The sequence below is a fragment of the Salvelinus fontinalis genome, chromosome 15 (assembly GCF_029448725.1).
Source record: "Salvelinus fontinalis isolate EN_2023a chromosome 15, ASM2944872v1, whole genome shotgun sequence".
In the NCBI taxonomy this organism is placed as follows: domain Eukaryota; kingdom Metazoa; phylum Chordata; class Actinopteri; order Salmoniformes; family Salmonidae; genus Salvelinus; species Salvelinus fontinalis.
The window spans coordinates 27,257,708-27,277,910 of NC_074679.1; the positions used below are offsets into that span (position 1 = coordinate 27,257,708).

Below are 20,203 nucleotides of genomic sequence, written 5' to 3' on the forward strand. Positions count from 1 at the left end.
GCTCTTCTTTCTACATCCCAGCCCTCGGCGAGAGAGAGAGGAGACAGTTTGGCTGCTCCAACATATAAATCCACTCCCCTCTTTATTTGACTCCCAAACACAACTGCTAATCTTGATCCTTATTACTCACTTTCCGTTCTCCAACAAACCCAAAACTGCATGTCATTCAAATCCTAGATTCAATAACAAAGACTAACTCTCTGTGAGATCAATGATGTATTGTCCTGTAGGAAAACAGGCAGCAGGGGCAACATTTTGAGATAAGTATCAAATGTAATGTGTTTTTGAGTTCAGCAGTTGGGAGGGTGTGTTTTGAAGATGAAATAACCTTGAACATTTCTAATACCTACAGTACACTGATTTCATGTTGGGGTGAACGAGGTATTGCGTTGCCCTTGAAATGAGTTTAACATAAAGGGAAACAACTTATTATCCATTTTCTGTGAACAATCATCTCATCTCTTTCAGACAGAGGTTTTCTTTCTATCCGTCATTCTTTATTTCCCTCTCTTTCTTTTCTTCCTTTTTCCATCAGTGCATTTTTGGTCTAGAAGCTTCCGTTTTTCCCACACTCTCCCCTGTCACACAGGCCGACCACAAAAATGCAGGACAGTGGAGAGTGTGAGGAGGTTCTGGAATTCTGCATGCAGAGGGTAAACACAGTAACTGCCAGGAAGACAGACAGAGAGGAGCAAACATTGCACCTACCCTGCCCTAACCGACCTTGCCCAACCCTGCCCTACCCTGCCCTTAACTATTCACTACCTTCCCTCCCCTCTGACCGTGTCACTTGTCCAGGAGAGCGCGCCTCACACATCAGCAACATAACACAACCACATCCCTCTGGGCTCTGGCCTCTCCTGCTCCCTGGCTGGCCTCAGCCGCCACATCAAAGCTGCTATCTGCTGAGGCGGCCACTAAGGCTTTGTGTCATTAGCCAAATCCTTGTACCCCTGATGAAAGGCACCAACACGGACCCTCTGATACAGACAGAAAGACAAGTGACATGCGCACACACAGACAGATACAGTAGGAGCAGATGGGTAGAGCAATGGCTTTACCATACAGTTCTATAAATATCCCTACTTAGCAAAAAACACAACAAATTAAAATGGCCAGGTCCATATAAATCTCTCTGATGTAATACTAGAGAAGCACACATGGCCAGAGGGGGTGGAGGTTGAGGAGAGGAGAATGACAGAGCTGGGACCACTGCGCCTCACGCTGGGGGAGAGGAGCCCTCCATCAAAGCCATGTGCTTTAAACAAACAAGCAACCGTATCACTGAGTTTTGCCATTGCTGTGTAATTTAGCCAGATGTTGGGTAATAAAGTCATACTGCAGCGTGGGAAAGTGATGGCAGTTTCAGGCTTCGCTCCGTTTGCACTCTCCCCAACTTTTCTTTCTTTCTCCATTTTTCCTCCTCTCTTCTTCTGTTAATCTCCAAACAAAACAGGGTTTAAACAGCGCTCATAAATAGGGCCCTGCAGTTGAACCGCATTGTGTTTACTGAGCAGGCAGAAATCAGGCCTGTGATGAGGTTGTTTACTGAACAGGCAGATACAGCCTGAAGCCAAGGGACTGGTACTGTTCGCTCCACGCTTCATGTAGGCTAGTCTAACTCTCAGTTCTGTTTGAACTCTCTGCTGCTGTTGGACCCTGGTTCACCCCTCCAGCACAGCCATAGTCCTCTAGACCCACTAGCTTGCCATTACATATACTGCATATTCATGTCATGGTCCAGTCAACGCTTCCACATTACAGTGGTAATAATAAACTTTCTAGTAAGAGACTAATGAACAGCAGCATCCCAGAGGTAGCTCTAGCTCCAGGTCTTACTTGTTGAGGCGTTGGGTGGCTGTCTTCCTGACCAGGCCCTCCCTGGCACTGCTGGGTGGTTTGGGGTTGAGGATGTGTCCTGGGCCTGCGCAGGCGTGGCTGTGGTTCTGGCGGCCTGGGTGGGTCACTGGTGGACTGGAGGAGGATGGGCCGGTGGGAGCCTGGGGCCAAGGAGCCGTCACAGGATAGGGTGGCATCATGGCCTTAGCAGCCAACATGGCCTAAGGAGCAAAAACCACACATTTAGCTTCAGATTCACAATCAAGTTAGTTATGACATTACACGTAAGAGGATTTATACAATAAGGCATTATGTACCTAATCCCCTACCTAAATCAGGGATGGGAAAGGCTATCAAATTGTAAATGTGCTCAGTACAACCATAAAAAAGATCAGACTTTGATTTCAGCAAAAGAAAGTTCTGCCTTTCGGGTCATCTAAGGTCAAACGTCATCGATCTAAAAGACAAATACATCAATTAGCTTTGAAAAAAGTGCTATCCTTTATCAAAACATGCTCTACATATTTTGAGGTTAGAAGCAGTGCAACACAAATTCTTCACATTTCATACTTGTTTAGACAAGATCTCTTTAATGACTTCTAGAAACCTGGTAAACAACATGTTCATCCTGACATAATATTTAAGAACTACCGTTCACCGGTTGCCTGTGTTGCTGGGGAATGCTTCACAGACATTCTTTCCAGATCTCATGTCTATGCTATTTTCTCTGCCACTTTATATATCTATCTAACAAGCTAATGGTTTTCCAGCTTCCCAGCGCATGATTTCAAAGGGCCGGCAGCGTGACAGAGAATATTTTGATATAATTTCTGTGTTGATAAATGAGAAGCTGAATTTCCAGGTTGGAGGGTCTGTGGTTGTGGAGCAGTTGAGCAGGGCCAGGGAGGGCACCTTTATTTGGCTGCCAGGTGGACCCAGGCCAAGCCTGTGGAGGAGCCGCGCAGTCTGCACCCAGTAACTGGAACATAGAGTAGAGCACCGGAACAGCGCTCTCTCTTTCTCACACACACACACACACACACCTATGCTCCCCTGGACATAGTTTTATATTCAGTTAAGCCAAATACTTCAATAAATTCTGCCACAAGGCAGGGGAGGTGAGTGTTGGAATGTGGAGAGCGCTTATTTCAATAAGACCAAAACCCGCAATGGTTTTTCACGTGTCATTACAGAGAAGGGTCAAGGCATTGACTAATTCTCTGACCAATGGAAGGACACAGTCTTGGAAGGAGGGTTTACTGGGCAATTCTACTCTGAGCCAAAGTGAATGAGCCTTAAGGCCATGGAACACATGGAAACGCTACAGAATTGCAGGGTGTCTGTTAGTATACTCCCATTCAAGTCAAGCTGGCAAGAGAGACTGAGGGGCAGAGCAGAGGGAGAGGATATTTAAGGGACGGTTCCCTGATTGGGTGGTGACTCAAGGCATACAGTCACAGCCCTCCCATGAGCTCAGTAAAAAGGGCTGTTTGTTAAGGGGAGAACAACAGGTTGGCTCTCTTGCTCTCTTAACACTGTGCCCTTTATAGCATATGATTACACACACACCAACTAATGCTGCAAACCATTTCCTGCAATTTCGCAATCAGGGGGAGAGATGGTCCCTGCTCAACCCTACCTGGTAATCGTGGATGGATGGATGCTGTGAGTGGCTGGCTGAGAGTGGTTGTGGCTTGGTGAACTAGTGAACTGTGCTCAATCAGCGAGCTGGTGATGGGAGGGGAGTGGACAGGAGCTAGGGGGATCACTTTCAAAGAGAGTCTTGCGTAACCCAGCCAGTCCGGGCCAAGAAAAACATCCCCTCAATTGCATTAATTAGACTCAACCTAGACGTAAAAAGGATGATGTGAGAGCAACTGCATTACTCAAAGAAAAAAAAGAAAAGAAACTGCGCCTCCCATCATCCCACCCCGAAAGGTGTATTTGTATTTATTATGGATCACCATTAGTTCCTGCCAAGGCAGCAGCTACTCTTCCTGGGGTCCAGCAAAATTAAGACAGTTTATACAATTTTAAAAACATTACAATACATTCACAGCACAGATTTCACAACACACTGTGTGCCCTCTTGGCCTTACTCCACCACTACCACATATCTACAGTACAAAATGCATGTGTACGTGTGTATAGTGCGTATGTTAACGTGTGTGTGTGTGTTTGCATCTGTCTGTGCCTATGTTTGTGTTGCTTCACAGACCCCGCTGTTCCATAAGGTGTATTTTTATCTGTTTTTTCTAATCTAATTTTACAGCTTGCACGTGGAATAGAGTTACTTGATGTGGAATATAGTTCCATGTAGTCATGGCTCCATGTAGTACAGTGTGCCTCCCATAGTCTGTTCTGAACTTGGGGACTGTGAAGAGACCTCTGGTGGCATGTCTTGTGGGGTATGCATGGGTGTGCCAGTAGTTCAAACAGACAGCTCGGTGCATTCAACATGTCAATACCTCTCATAAATACAAGTAGTGAAGAAGTCAATCTCACCTCCACTTTGAGCCACGAGAGATTGACAGCATATTAATATTAGCTCTCTGTGTGCATCCAAGGGCCAGCCGTGCTGCACTGTTCTGAGCCAATTGCAGTCTCTCTTTGTGGCACCTGACCACATGACTGAACAGTAGTCCAGATGCAACAAAACTAGGGCCTGTAGAACCTGCCTTGTTGATAGTGCTGTTAAGGTAGATCACTGCTTTATTATGGACAGACTTCTCCCCATCTTAGCTACTGTTGTATCAATATGTTTTGACCATGACAGTTTACAATCCAGGGTTACTCCAAGCAGTTTAGTCACCTCAACTTGCTCAATTTCCACATTATTTATTGGAAGATTTAGTTGAGGTTAAGGGTTTAGTGCGTGATTTGTCCCAAATACAATGCTTTTAGTTTTAGAAATATTTAGGATCAACTTATTCCTTGCCACCCACTCTGAAAGTAGTTGCAGCTCTTTGTTAAGTGTTGCAGTCATTTCAGTCGCTGTAGTAGCTGACATGTATAGTGTTGAGCCAGCATACATAGACACTTAAAGCCAGTGGCATGTCATTAGTAAAGATTGAAAAAAGTAAGGGGCCTAGACACCTGTCCTGGGGAATTCCTGATTCTACCTGGATTATGTTGGATAGGTTTCCATTAAAGAACACCCTCTGTGTTCTGTTAGACAGGTAACTCTTTATCCACATTATAGCAGGGGGTGTAAAGCCATAACACAAGTTTTTCCAGCAGCAGACTATGATCGATAATGTCAAAAGCTGCACTGAAGTCTAACAAAACAGCCCTCAATCATTTGTTGAATGTCCTTCCCTATAAGCGTACTGACAGTCTGTTGTCAATTGGTTTACTGTAAAATAGCATTGTATCTGGTCAAACACAATTTTTTCCAAAAGTTTACTAAAAAAGGTTAGTAACAGGCTGATTTACTGGCTCAAATAGCCGACCAAGGGGGCTTTACTATTCTTAGGTAGCGGAATGACTTTTGCTTCACTCCAAGCCTGGGGGCAAACACTTTCTAGTAGGCTTAAATTTTAAATATGGCAAATAGGAGTGTCAATATCGTCCGCTATTATCCTCAGTAATTTTCCATTCGAGTTGTCAGACCCAGGTGGCTTGTCATTGTTGATAGACAATTTTTTCACCTCTTCCACACTCACTTTACGGAATTCAAAATGACAATGCCTTTCTTTCATAATTTGGTCAGATATACTTGGATGTGTAGTGTCAGCGTTTGTTGCTGGCATGTCATGCCTAAGTTTGCTAATCTTGCCAATATCTCTTTTTTTTAAAGTAGTTGGCAATATCAGTTGGTTTTGTGATGAATGAGCCATCTGATTCAATGAATGATGGAGCTGTGTTTGCCTTTTTTCTCAAAATGTAATTTAAGGTGCTCCAAAGCTTTTTACTATCATTCTTTATACTATCAAAATAAAGAGAGTCGCACACTACTCTATTTTAATAGTTTATTCGCCGTTAGTCAGCACCTCCACACATACATTTTTCTGGGTGTGCGCCACCTCATGTTTTTTATTCTACTATCATTCTTCATGTCATTTATTTGCCATTGCTTTTGCCTCATCCCTCTCAACCATACAATTGTTCAATTCCTCATCAAGCCACTGGGATGTAACCGTTTTTACAGTAATTTTCTTAATGGGTGCATGCTTATTAATAACTGGAATAAGCAATTTCATAAATGTGTCAAGTGCAATATTCTTTACATCAACAACATAGGAATCACTACAAAACTCATTGTATGACCTCTTATACATTATATTAGGCCCAGCCTTTGGAACTTTGGTTTTCCTAGATATGGCTACGATATTGTGATCACTACAGTCGATGGGTCTGGATACTGCTTTCAAGCAAATGTCTACAGCATTAGTAAAGATGTGATCAATACATGTTGATGATTTCATCCCTGTGCTGGTTGTAACTACCCTGGCAGGGCTGACTGATAACCTGAACCAGGTTGCAGGCACTGGTTACAGTTTGAAGCTTTTTCTAGAGTGGGCAGCTTGATGAAAGCCAGTCAATATTTAAATCACCCAGAAAATATACCTCTAGTCTCTCCCCAGCCTCCATTCATAGAACGACTCTACAACAAATGCTGCAAGAAGAATAAACACAGATTTCCTGTTCAGATCTCCTTTCAAAGCAAACCAAGAACCAATGCAGGGTTTTTTTCCAGTTTCAAAATGATATAGTGTCAAGTAACCCAAGGCATTCAGTTTAATCTCATTCAGCAATGGCAGAAATCGCATATGTCACGACCAGTCAAGCATGACTAAAAGGTTTTGTAACTATAACGGTTTAGAAAAGTTATGCCTCAGAAATCAGTTTCAGCATTGTAATGGGAACAAAATATATGTAGAATCTGATATGAGCTGTGAATGATGGGATTAGGCTTTTTATTCAGTGTAGAATCAGTGGCATTGCCACGCCGGAGCCCTTGTGGGCAGCCAGCCTTGATTACTTACCTTCCAATATAAGCACAGCCAGCAGTAGACTCAGTAGAACAAAGAGTTCGCTTGGTGTGAGAATTCATGTTTGCTTTCAAGAAACGAGCTCCCTGTGAGGATGTTCCCACTGGACACCATTTTGTTCAGCGGTTGGAGGAGAAATTCCCAGAATAAGTTTGCAAGCCCTAACATCAAGGCTTTCCTCTACGGGTGATGGGGGAGCTTTTGGAGAGTATCCCCATTGCTTAACAAAAACAAGCAGTTGATATTGCCCAGACAAAAAGAGATGAGGGTTTTCCTGATTTATAATTCAATAGCACTCAAAATACCCTACTAAGTGTTTACATCTATGCTTTATTTGAGTAAGAGGGAAACATCAAGGGATGGAAAGGGAGAATTGCAACTTCTAGTGTTTCTCTGAACCCCAATCAGAGAAAATCACAAAAAGTCTGTAAAATGGTTTTGACACAAAGCTGAACACTGGTTCCAAGGATTGGATTGTGTGCAACTTTCAGCCCAGTGAGAGAAGGAGCGTTTCTAATACACTCCCACCACACTGTATATACAGTCTAGCAGGGTTTCTAGTCTGGGTCTACCTGAACATGAGGTTCTCCACATTCAGCCTGTGGTTTACAGGAAGACATGGTTCTCATTTCGTTGGGCTGAATAGTTCCAAGGCAACCAGAACTACATAGCAGTGATCTTTTTCTCTAAACTCCACAACCACATTTACCCTACCGTTCGGTCCGTGGTATTGTGGTCTGCAGCTCACTGACCTGGTGACGGGTGCGGCTCTGGTCAAGCAGTTGGCGGGACTGGAACTTCTGCTGCTGCAGCTGCTGGATGGCGAACTGGAGCTGGTAGCTGCCTGGGATGGGCTGGTAGCGGTGCTGGGGGCTGACGCCTCTCACCAGGTTGTAGGCACTCTGGGTCTCCCCATCCCAAAGACCCTCCTCATCTCTCAACGCCCTGGGGCTATGGGAGCAAAATAAATGAGATCAAAATAGTTCCAAAGTTAACGTGTACTGTATGCTTGATAAATTAAGAACTGAGCATCTAGTATTTACTGATGCAAAAGGTTAGGCTCAGACAGCAGTGGAACAGAAATAACAGCAGTGGTGAGCCATGTAAGTATTTAGGCCTACCATCTCATCATCAGTCACCTGACTATGCAACCAAGACTGAAATGTAGTGTTAGCTCATTAACTGGCCTATTTCCCTCCACATGTTGAGTAGTAAGACTGTGAACAACAAGGGGACAAGACAGCGTGCGGCACCCCAGCCGCTGCACCCAGATGCCCTCCTGTCAAAACTGACCAATCAAAGAGGCAAAGCCGAGAGCCGACCCGTGGCAAACATGGGGCACCTAGAAAACATTGAAACCTCTCCCGCCTCAGGGCTCTCAGCGCATCACGTTCCATCCACATCACAAAGCCACAACCTGGAAAGCCAACCTTTGAATGGCTCCACACATTTGTAACTGGATTATCTTTCACTAGGACTAAACCTTTCAGCCTTTTTGGCCCCATCTAAAGCAATGGGGGGCGTCAGGGCTCGCCCCTCCAGCACAAGTTCACTGCAGAGTCTGAAAAGGAAGGCACCCCTTCAGCCAAAAAACTATGTTCCAAAGAGCAGGGTGCTGAGAGAAAAAATGAAAAGAACGAAAGAGAGAGATAAAGAAATAGAACCCCTGAGGAAGAAGAGCTCCTGGAAATTCCTCCCATACATTTACATTTAAGTCATTTAGCAGACACTCTTATCCAGTGTGACTTACAATTAGTGCATTCATCTTAAAATAGCTAGGTGGGACAACCACATATCAGTCATAGTAAGTACATTTTCCCTCAATAAATTAGCTACATATCAGTCATAGTAAGTACATTTTCCCTCACTAAATTAGCTATCAGTCAAGTCAGAGCTAATAAGGGGGGGAAATAGTCAAGTGCTAGTTCATGCATGACAGGCTTATTTTTTTTATATATAAGAAAAATAGATAACATTGTAATAACATTTGTATACAGTAAAAGTTAAATAAAATATTATCAGACTTGAAATAACACAATTCACCAAGACATTTTTAGAACAGAACTGAGATAAGGTCTAAAATTAGAATTCAATTAATCTTGAATAACAATACACGCTGCGGGAAAATAATCCAATGTCGCTCACACAGGCTACATGAAAAATATTCCCGTCCTGCGTAGCCAAACAAAGACACAAGGGATCTTATAGTCATGTGAACGAGCTATCCGCCCGCTCATTTCACGTAATGGCATGTATATTGCAAAAACAACTGGTGTGACCCAGAGCCATGCAAACTTTTTTCACCCTCTTCTGCTAACAAAGGTCTGTCTGTGAACCCTTTAAGACAACAGAGTCCAAATGACCACAAGACAAAACCCTGATGGATGGTTTCGCCTCCATTTTTTATTATTTAAGTATTTTCCCCCAAAACTTTTCCAAGTACAGTATGCTTCAGTTAGTCTTTAGCAAGATCTCTCCACTTGAGCTACATGGGAGGCCAAATCACACATCCTCTGAGTCCCACATCAGGGGCCTCAGTTCCTGGCCATTCAATTCCAGCACAATAAATAACAAATAGGAAAGGGGGAAAAAAACTGGCACATCTGAGTTTCCTATCACTGGTACAGTACAGTACAGTACATGTGTGCAGTTTTAGCAGCCTGGGGCCTGCTCTGCCTGCCTGCAGCATGTGGGTGTCAGTATGAACCCTGCTGAACTCACTGTACTGTAATATGCTGATATGACTTACAATAACACAGCAGTGTGAGCTGAGCACATGTGCAGCATCAATCTAACTCAGCGCCGAATGTGGGAAAAAGGCCGTTATGAAATGACATCATGCTGCTTCAGCCCACCATAACTCCACGTCCTGGCCTAGCTGGTCAATGTGGACATCAGGCTCAGGGGTTCAGGGGTATTTCCAGCACCAGTCAAAACGTTGGACACACCTACTCATTCAAGGGTTTTTCTTTATTTTTACTATTTTCTACATGGTAGAATAATAGTGAAGACATCAAAACTATGAAATAACACATATGGAATCATGTAGTAACCCCCCAAAAAGTGTTAAACAAATTCAAATATATTTCAGATTTTTAGCCACCCTTGATGACAGCTTTGCACACTTTTGGCATTCTCTCAACCAACTTCACCTGGAATGCTTTTCCAACAGTCTTAAAGGAGTTCCCACATATGCTTAGCACTTGTTGGCTGCTTTTCCTTCACTCCGCAGTCCAACTCATCCCAAACTATCAACTGGGTTGAGGTTGGGAATTTGTGGAGGCCAGGTCATCTGATTCTGCACTCCATCACTATCCTCCTTGGTCAAATAGCCCTTACATAGCCTGGAGGGTGTGTTGGCTCATTGTCCAGTTAAAAAAAAAATGGTCCCACTAAGCGCAAACCAGATGGGATAGCGTATCGCTGCAGAATGCTGTGGTAGCCATGCTGGTTAAGTGTGCCTAGAATTCTAAATAAATCACCTACAGTGTCACCAGCAAAGCACCCCCCGCACCATTATACCTCCTCCTCCATGCTTCACGGTGGGAACCACACATGCGATCCGTTCACCTACTCTGTGTCTCACAAAAACACGGCGGTTGGAACCAAAAATCTCAAAATTTAGACTCAGACAAAATTTCCATTGCTCGTGTTCCTTTAGTAGTGGTTTCTTTGCAGCAATTCGACCACGAAGGCCTAATTCACACAGTCTCCTCTGAACAATTGATGTTGGGATGTGTCTGTTACTTGAACTCCGTGAAGCATTTATTTGGGCTGCAATTTCTGAGGTGCAGTTAACTGTAATGAACTTATCCTCCGCAGCAGAGGTAACTCTGGGTCTTCCATTCCTGTGGCGGTCCTCATGCGAGCCAGTTTCATTAAAGAGCTTGATGGTTTTTGTGACTGCACTTGAAGAAACTTTCAAAGTTCTTGAAATTTTCCAGATTGACTAACCTTCACGTCTTAAAGTAATGACGGACGGTCGTTTCTCTTTGCTTATTTAAGCTGTTCTTGCCATAATATGGACTTGGTCTTTTACCAAATAGGTAAAATACTTGTTGAACACTTTTTTGGTAAGTACATGATTCCATATTATTCCATACTTATTTCATAGTTTTGATGTCTTCACTATTATTGTACAATGTAGAACATAGTAAAAATAAAGAAAAAACCCTGGGTAAGTGTGTCCAAACTTTTCACTGCTACTGTATTTTCTCCCCCTTGTCCTCCATCTAGAGGGGCATTGATATGATAACTATGAAACAGAGTACTGGAGCCTACAATGTTGAGAAGCAGAGAACTGGTGGATGGGTTCAAAGTGCCAGTGTGAGTGCAGTGCATAAGTCCATCTCTCATGTGTGTGACTGAAATGGGGGGAGAGAGTTTTAGTCCATACTGCCTGCTGAGGGGGGGGGGGGGGGGGGGGGCTGTTACTAGGGTGTCGATGTCAACTCATTAACATGGCCCCCTTATCCCAGGTTGGAATTTCTCTCTCCCCTACCTAAGGGGATACCTTACTCCCAGCACTACATCTGGGTCCAATTGAGGTGAAAAAAAATAAGCTTTTTTATTGAGAGGAAGACATCAAACCATTTTTGCCCCATATATTTTCAAGTTTCCTTGAGTTTTCTGGGGAGCCAAATAGGCTCTGCAAATGGACAGTCACAAAATGTACTGGAATTAAATGCTGCGACAACGTCCGGCCAAGTAAAACAACAGTCTGACAAAATATTGAACAAAACCAAAAATACCAGTATGTGTGTTGCGGTGACCAGGGTCTGAGCGGTTCTTGAGTACTGCAGAACCAGAAATGGTGGCCCTGTGGTTATTTGGATATGAAGACAGAGATGGAGGTAACAGTGGAGAGAGAGTTTGGGTGCCAAGGTAGAGAGACACATTAGTATTCTCCTCACTAGAGGTCGACCGACTATGATTTTTCAACACCGATACTGATTATTGGAGGACCAAAAAAAGCCGATACGATTTTTTATTTTATTTATTTGTAATAATGACAATTACAACAATACTGAATGAACTTATTTTAACTTAATATATCAATAAAATCAATTTAGCCTCAAATAAATCATTTTACATGTTCAATTTGGTTTAAATAATGCAAAAACAAAGTGTTGGAGAAGAAAGTAAAAGTGCAATATGTGCCATGTAAGAAAGCTAACGTTTAAGTTGCTTGCTCAGAACATGAGAACATATGACTGGTGGTTCCTTTAAACATGAGTCTTCAATATTCCCAGGTAAGAAGCTTTAGGTTGTAGTTATTATAGGAATTATAGGACTATTTCTCTCTATACCATTTGTATTTCATTAACCTTTGACTATTGGATGTTCTTATAGGCACTTTAGTATTGCCAGTGTAACAGTATAGCTTCTCCTCGCTCCTACCTGGGCTCGAACCAGGAACACAACGACAACAGCCACCCTCGAAGCAGCGCTACCCATTGCTCCACAAAAGCCGCAGCCCTTGCAGAGCAAGGGAAACAACCACTCCAAGTCTCAGACCGAGTGACGTTTGAAAGGCTATTAGCCGCACCCCGCTAACTAGCTAGCCATTTCACCTCGGTTACACCAGCCTCATCTCGGGAGTTGATAGGCTTGAAGTCATAAACAGCGCAATGTTTGACGCACAACGAAGAGTTGCTGGTAAAACGCACGATAGTGCTGTTTGAATGAATGCTTACGAGCCTGCTGGTGCCTACCACCGTTCAGTCAGACTGCTCTATCAAATCATAGACTTAATTATATCATAATAACACACAGAAATATGAGCCTTAGGTCATTAATATGGTCGAATCCGGAAACTATCATCTCAAAAACAAGACGTTTATTCTTTCAGTGAAATACGGAACCGTTCCGTATTTTATCTAAGGGGTGTCATCCCTAAGTCTAAATATTCCTGTTACATTGCACAACCTTCAATGTTATGTCATAATTACGTAAAATTCTGGCAAATTAGGCGGCCCAAACTGTTGCATATACACTGACTCTGCGTGCAATGAACGCAAGAGAAGTGACACAATTTCACCTGGTTAATATTGCCTGCTAACATGAATTTCTTTTAGCTAAATATACAGGTTTAAAAATATATACTTCTGTGTATTGATTTTAAGAAAGGCATTGATGTTCTTGGTTAGGTACACATTGGAGCAACGATACGCACCGCATCGATTATATGCAACGCCGGACACGCTAGATAAACTAGTAATATCATCAACCATGTGTAGTTAACTAGTGATTATGATTGATTGATTTCCTTTATAAGATAAGTTTAATGCTAGCTAGCAACTTACCTTGGCTTACTGCATTCGCGTAACAGGCAGTCTCCTCGTGGAGTGCAATGAGAGGCAGGTGGTTAGAGCGTTGGACTAGTTAACTGTAAGGTTGCAAGATTGAATCCCCCGAGCTGACAAAGTAAAAATCTGTCATTCTGCCCCTGAACGAGGCAGTTAACCCACCGTTCCTAGGCCGTCATTGAAAATAAGAATGTGTTCTTAACTGACTTGCCTAGTTAAATAAAGATTAAATAAAGGTGTAAAAAAATATTTAAATTTTTTTTTAAAAATCGGCCAAATCGGTGTCCAAAAATACCGATTTCCGATTGTTATGAAAACTTGAAAATCGGCCCTAATTAAATGGGCCGTTCCGATTAATCGGTCGACCTCTACTCCTCACTGAGGGGAGTAGAATGCGCCAACCATGACGTATTACAACCCTAAATACACAATTGTGGTTCTCAATCACAATTTCAAACCACAGCTATTGTTACTCAAAAACTTACTGGAAATTAATTCTTACCTGAGCCAATTGTTCGATCCAGGATCGGGTAAAATGAGTAAAATACAGAGACTGTAAACAATCTGGCCTTCTTTTATATGCTTGTCCTAAACTAGCAAAAGAGAGCTAATGATAAAACACCATGCACCCATTGGTCATGCACCCTGATGTTTTGGGCTCCCGAGTGGCGCAGTGGTCTAAGAGGCTTTACTGCAGTACGTGGTTCAAATCCAAGCAGCATCACATTCGGCCATAGGGTGGCTCACAATTGGCCCAGCGTTGCCCGGGTTTGGCCGTCATTGTAAATAAGAATTTGTTCTTAACGGACTTGCCTAGTTAAAAAAAAAAAATGTTAGAGACTTTTAGAAGGTCAAATGAATGCCTATGATAAATCAAACATAATTTCACATCAATGATGAGGTTTGGGACAATTCAAAAAACGTCAAAGTATCGGCAAGTCAAGCATTACTCTTGACAACAGAGTTGTGAGTGGTGAGGTGTCTATATAGTAATAGTATAATGATGTTTATGAAAGTGAGTGTAGCCAGCAGCCCCCTGCTCCAGGTTGACAGCAGACTGGAGTGAGAGGAGTGGGGAAGCAGCTTCTCTCTCTCTGTGTGTTTCAGAGTGCTGAGGCAGCATACCTGGCAGAATGTCGGCACATCAAAGGGCCAAGCTACTCTTTGAAACCCATCATGCTTCACCCCTGTGGTTGCTGCTTAAAGAGCCAGCGTGCTTAACGGTTTCAGTATGTTTGGCACAGACCACCGGCCCCAGTTGTAGGGGGCTCAGGAAATCCTACATGAAAGAAACAGCACTCAAAGTCGAAATCAAGATAATTTATCTCATCAACGATGTTACACCGCTTTCTAAGATCCCTACGCCAAATTTACGGTTGCAGGTAATGGGGTGGAAAAAAAATTGGGGTTTGTGTTGGTGCGGAAAGTAACAGAGAGAAAGTGATGGATGGCACGTTCTTAACAGGAGAACCTTCTGACAAAGGGATCATTTTTACCTGAGCTGTCCTGTGACGAGGTGAAAGATCTAATCAAAATCTCTGTTATGAAGTATTAACAGCAGAGCTCCTAAGTGGCAACATACTTTAGTGCACTCAAGAACCGTATTTTATGAGTTTACCTCAGAGGATTTCCAGTTAAAAAGTAGAATAATAGTCCTCACATGAACTGGGATCAAAAAGGAGAAAGTACTGTAGATAAGATAAAAGTACTTAAAGTTTAAATGTCACATGCACAAGTGAGTGTGCATAAACAAAATACAAGGGTCAACTCAGTCTGTGTAGCTATTTGGTTAGCTATTAGCAGTCTTGGGAATAGAAGCTGTTCAGGAGCTTGTTGGTGTCAGACTTGATGCACCGGTACCGCTTGCTGTGGGGAAGCAGAGAGAACAGTCTATGGCTTGGGTGGCTGGAGTCTAACAATTTTCCGGGCCATCCTTTTGCGCCACCTGATATAGAGGTCCTGGAAGGCAGGAAGTTTGGCCCCAGTGATGGACTAGGCTGTCCGCATCACCCTCTGTAGCGCCATGCGATCAAGGGCGGTGCTGTTGCCATACCAAGCAGTGTTGCAGCCAGTCAAGATGCTCTCAAAAGGTGCAGCTGTAGAACTTTGAGGATTTGAGGGCCCATGCCAAACATTTAACCTCCCGAGGGGGAATAGGCGCAACTGTGGAACTTGTTAACAACTGTCCACGTGTGTGTGGACCATTTTAAGTCTTTAGTGATTTGGACACTGAAGCTCTCGACCCGCTCCACTGCAGCCCAGTCGATGTGGATTGGGGCATGAACGCTGAGCTGTAGTCAATGAACAGCATTCTCACATAGGCATTCCTCTTATCTAGGTGGGTGAGGGCAGTGTGGAATGCAATTCAGATTGCGTCGTCTATGGATCTGTTAGGGCGGTATGCAAATTGGAGTGGGTCTAGGATGGAATTGATGTGTGCCATAGCAAACCTTTCAAAGCACTTCATGATTACAGATGTGAGTGCTACAGGACGGTAGTCATTGTGGCATGAAGCCTTAGAGTTCTAGGGAACAGGAATGATGTATGTAGAGATTACAAACTGGAACAAGGAGAAGTTGAAAAATATTGTGAATATGCTGTTCTGCGCATGCTCTGAGAACGCACCCTGGAATACCGTCCAGCCCAGCGAGTGTTGATCTGATTAAAGACCTTAGTCACTTCGGCCTCAGAGAGCGAGATCACCCAGTTCACTGGGTCAGTGAGGGCCCTCACACACGTCACAGTGTTGTTGAAGCCTGTATTAAATGCATCGAGTTTGTCTGGTAGAGAGGAAACGTTAGGCAGATCATGACTTGGTCTTCCTTTGTAATCTGTGATGGACTGTAGATCCTGCCACATGCGGCGGGGGCGGCAGAGCTGGTAATATGATTCCACCTTATTCCTATATTGTCCTTTTGCTCGTTTGATGACCGTGCGGAGGTCGTAGTGGGACTTCTTGTACTTGTCCTCAGCTGTAACCTCAAGGTTATATTTGATAGCTGTGTGTGCGGTAGCCCTGTCCTTTAGTTTAGCGCAAACCTCTGTGTTAACCTTCACTGTGGTTAAGCATCCTTCACAAAGCATCCTTCACTCATGCTGACAAACATACCCTCATAAAACTGACCATCCTACCAATCCTCGACGATGTCATTTACAAAATAGCCCCCAACACTCTACTCAACAAATTGGATGCAGTCTATCACAGTGCCATCTGTTTTGTCACCAAAGCCCCATATACTACCCACCACTGTGACCTGTACGCTCTCGTTGGCTGGCCCTTGCTTCATACTCGTCGCCAAACCCACTGGCTTCAGGTCATCTACAAGTCTCTGATAGGCCCCGCCTTCTCAGCTCACTGGTCACCATAGCAGCACCCACTCGTAGCACGTGCTCCAGCAGGTATATCTCTCTAGTCACCCCCAAAGCCAATTCCTCCTTTGGCCACCTTTCCTTCCAGTCCTCTGCTGCCAATGACCGGAATGAATTGCAAAAATCACTCAAGCTGGAGACTTTTACCTCCCTCACTAGCTTTAATCACCAGCTGTCTGAACAGCTCACTGCACCTGTACATAGCCCATCTGTAAATAGCCCATCCAACTACCTCATCACCATACTGTATTTATTTATTTATCTTGCTCCTTTGCACCCCTGTAACTCTACTTGCACATTAATCTTCTGCACATCAATCACTCTAGTGTCTATTTGGTACATTGTAATTACTTGGCCACCATGACCTATTTATTGCCTTACCTCCCTTGCACACACTGTATATAGATTTTCTTCAACTGTATGTTTTGTTTATTCCATGTGTAACTTTGTGTTGTTATATGTGTCGAACTGCTTTGCTTTATTCTTGGCCAGGTCGCAGTTGTAAATGAGAACTTGTTCTCAACTTGCCTACCTGGCTAAATAAAAGGTGAAATAAAAATTACAAATAAAAAAACTGTGGGGACAACGTCGCAGATGTATTTCCTAATGAAGCCAGTGACAGAGGTGGTTAACTCGATGTTATTGGCGGAGTGTCTGAACATATTTCAATTAGCACTAGCAAAGCAGTCCTGTAGCATAAACTCTGATTCTGATGACCATTTCTCAACCGGGAAGTGTCACCGGTACTTCCTGTTTGAGCTTCCGCTTGTAAACCAGAAGCAGGAGTACAGAGTCATGATCTGATTTGCCAAATGGGGACGAGGGAGGGCCTTGTATGCTTGCTTGTGGGTAGAGTAACAGTGGTCTGGGACTTTATGGCGACGGAGACGTGTTGATGGAAGTTTGACATCATGTGGTGGCAGGTAGCCTTGTGGTTAGAGCATTGGGCCAGTAACTGAAAGGTTGCTAGATCGAATCCCCGAGCTGACAAGGTAAAAATCTGTCGTTCTGCTCCTGAACAAGTCAGTTAACCCACTGTTCCTAGGCCGTCATTTTAAATAAGAATTTGTTGTTAACTGACTTGCCTAGTTAAATAAAGGTAAAATAAAAAAAAGTTTCTCAATGATGTGGAATTAAAAATCGCCGGCAACAAGAAAAGCAGCCTCTGGGTGCAAGTTTTCCTGCTTGTTTATAGCCTCGTACAGTGCCAACTTGTTATCTTTCGTATCCTGAGTGTAATGTATACAACAGTTGCAATAACAGCTGAAAACTCCCTCGGGATGTAGAAGGGTCAGCATTTGACCATCAGGTATTCCAAGACGGGTGAACAATGGGTCGAGACTTCCACTGTGCTCGAGTTAACACACCATTTGTTTTTGATGAAGAGGCAAAACCCTCCCCTTCAATTTCCCTGACTCTACTGTTCTGTCCGCTCTGTGAATGGAGAATCTATCGAATTGGATAGCCATGGGTAGTATCTTGTCTAAAGCCATGTTTCAGAAAAGCTGTGAATATTGCAGTTACGAGAGTCCCGTTGGTATCAAATCCGCAAACAGAGGTCAACCATTTAATTATAGGATGGCATTGGCCAATAGAATAAAGGGAAGAGGTGGCTGGTTTTCCCCTCGCCTTAATCTCGCCTGGACTACCCCATTCTTGTCTCTAACGCCGGCATTTCCTCTTGGTTACCCCGAAAATTGGGTCAGTTACAGAAAGAGCCCAGGGCAGATGAGTCGAAGTTGAAGCCAGAATTGAGGCAAGTAACTGCAGATCTGATGTTCAAAAGTTTGTCTGTTATAAGAAATGATAGCAGATAGAATTTGTGGAAATTAAGTAAAAATACAAATAAAATTAAAAAAAGTTGGGTTGGAGCTTGCAAAATGGCTGCCATACAGTACGGCGCCATCTTCTGTTTTAGACTTACAATAGAAAGGAGGATAATCCATCAAGGTCATAACAATTAGGCTACATTTAAAATGTGAAAAGTTAACGTCTGTCTCCCTCCATACAACTACTCTTTGAGATGATACATTCTATTAAACGTATCTTCCTCCATTTGTGGAAATAAAAACATTTTAAAAAGGGAAAAGGCCAGACATTCCAGGAATTCCCACACAGTTCCATACATAAGGAAGGGCTGGACTGGAAAAACAGAGAACGGGAGATCAGGGCCAAACTGTCTGAGACATTGTCACTCACATATCACTGTAAAAATAGAGAGAGCAACCATGTATGCTTAAACCTTGCTCGCCCACCTCTTCCAGAAGCAGCATCCAGCAGAGGTTGAACCCCCCCTTAACTCACATGACTCAGTCTGGCACACATATTCACAGTGTCCATGTGCTCACTTCTCTCTTCCCCTATCCCTCTCTGCAGTGGCCCATGTGAGGGAGTCACATGGTTGCAGAGAAGAGAGTTGGAGCAGACTGGCTATGTGGCAGGCTTACTGTTGACTCTGCCCCCACTTATCCAATGCAATGTATTAGGCTGCCAGCATGCTTCACACACTCCAGGCAGCTATCAGCAAACTCCACAGCTAGCCTCACAAAGCACAATTTAAACACTTCAAAATAAGCATTTTGTTAGTCAAAGGCCTACATTGAAATACCCCATTAAGCCCAAAACTCAGTCTTCAATTTAAAGATTCTTCAGAGACCATTAAACCTGGCTTGAGGTTTATAGGCTACCACAAACTAAAGCACCTATAAAATTGTCCAATGTTGATTATACAGAAAATCCTCAAAATGTTAATTTGCCCCGATGTGAATGAGGCTCTTAGCATAGTCCCACTAAAAGCCTCTCATGAGATTGAGCACAGCTCGTGTGAACCTCTCACAGGCAAGCTTTAGAAGGGAGACCAAGAGAAAGGCATCCCCATTAAGGATAGACCTTTGAAATGCACACTCAAGATACACACTTGGAGAGTCCTCTCCAAAATGACGAATGGGATCCAAGCCGCCTCTGTAAAAACAGGTGGCACGTGGGGTTAAAAAGAAATGTGCCAGACCTGTGCATTATATTCATGGCAGTGATGATGCATTTCATCAAAATTACTGTTCAAGCCACTGATCAGAGATGTTCCAAGTCCCGGAGGGGTTGCAACATCCATCACTATAAGGGCTTAAACTGGTAGAGAAAAGGAGAGCACACCATTTCTAATGCTCCAAAAGTTGGTAATACAAGTTACCTTAGACCATCAGAGCGACTATGTAGTATAGTGGATGCAGCATAGACTAGACCACAGGAGGAGGTCTGTAAAAACAGTTCTGATTATGCTTTATGAAGCCTCCACTGCCCCAGCGCCACACTCAACCTGCTGCTCTGAATGACTGTATACAACTGCCCAGCATCTCAGACTCCAGTCTCTCTGAGGAGAGGAATTGCTGTTTACTTTGGCAGTGAACCTCGTTGAGATTGCAACGCACCATTCCCTCTCCACAGCCTTTGGGGAGGGCAAATACCACTGGTGAAGCACAATGGTAATATTTTGCCCAAAGCAACACGAGAGGTCTTATAAGGGAACTGAGGTGTAGTGCATGACAAATGGACAAATGGATAGTATACTGGTGACAATCGAGGGGAAATCAAGGGGTATTGCAGACAGTCACCCCACCTTTCTTGATTCAAGACTGCATTTAATCCCACATAATTTCTCATTGTACAACCAATCTAGTATCAGTGGTACTGTATATA

General features: G+C 43.5%; 1 protein-coding gene across 5 annotated transcripts in view; it reads right to left on the minus strand.

Moving 5' to 3' along the window:
• The window catches only part of ttll5 (tubulin tyrosine ligase-like family, member 5), a 99,092-nt gene that overhangs the window by 27,045 nt on the left and 51,844 nt on the right, over nucleotides 1-20,203 (minus strand). For all 5 annotated transcript variants that reach the window (XM_055863152.1, XM_055863154.1, XM_055863151.1 and 2 more), the window contains 2 exons: nucleotides 7,586-7,784; nucleotides 1,840-2,060 (listed from right to left, as the gene is read on the minus strand). In XM_055863152.1, coding sequence (XP_055719127.1) covers nucleotides 1,840-2,060; nucleotides 7,586-7,784 — 420 coding nt within the window. The remainder of the gene's footprint in view (nucleotides 1-1,839; nucleotides 2,061-7,585; nucleotides 7,785-20,203) is intronic.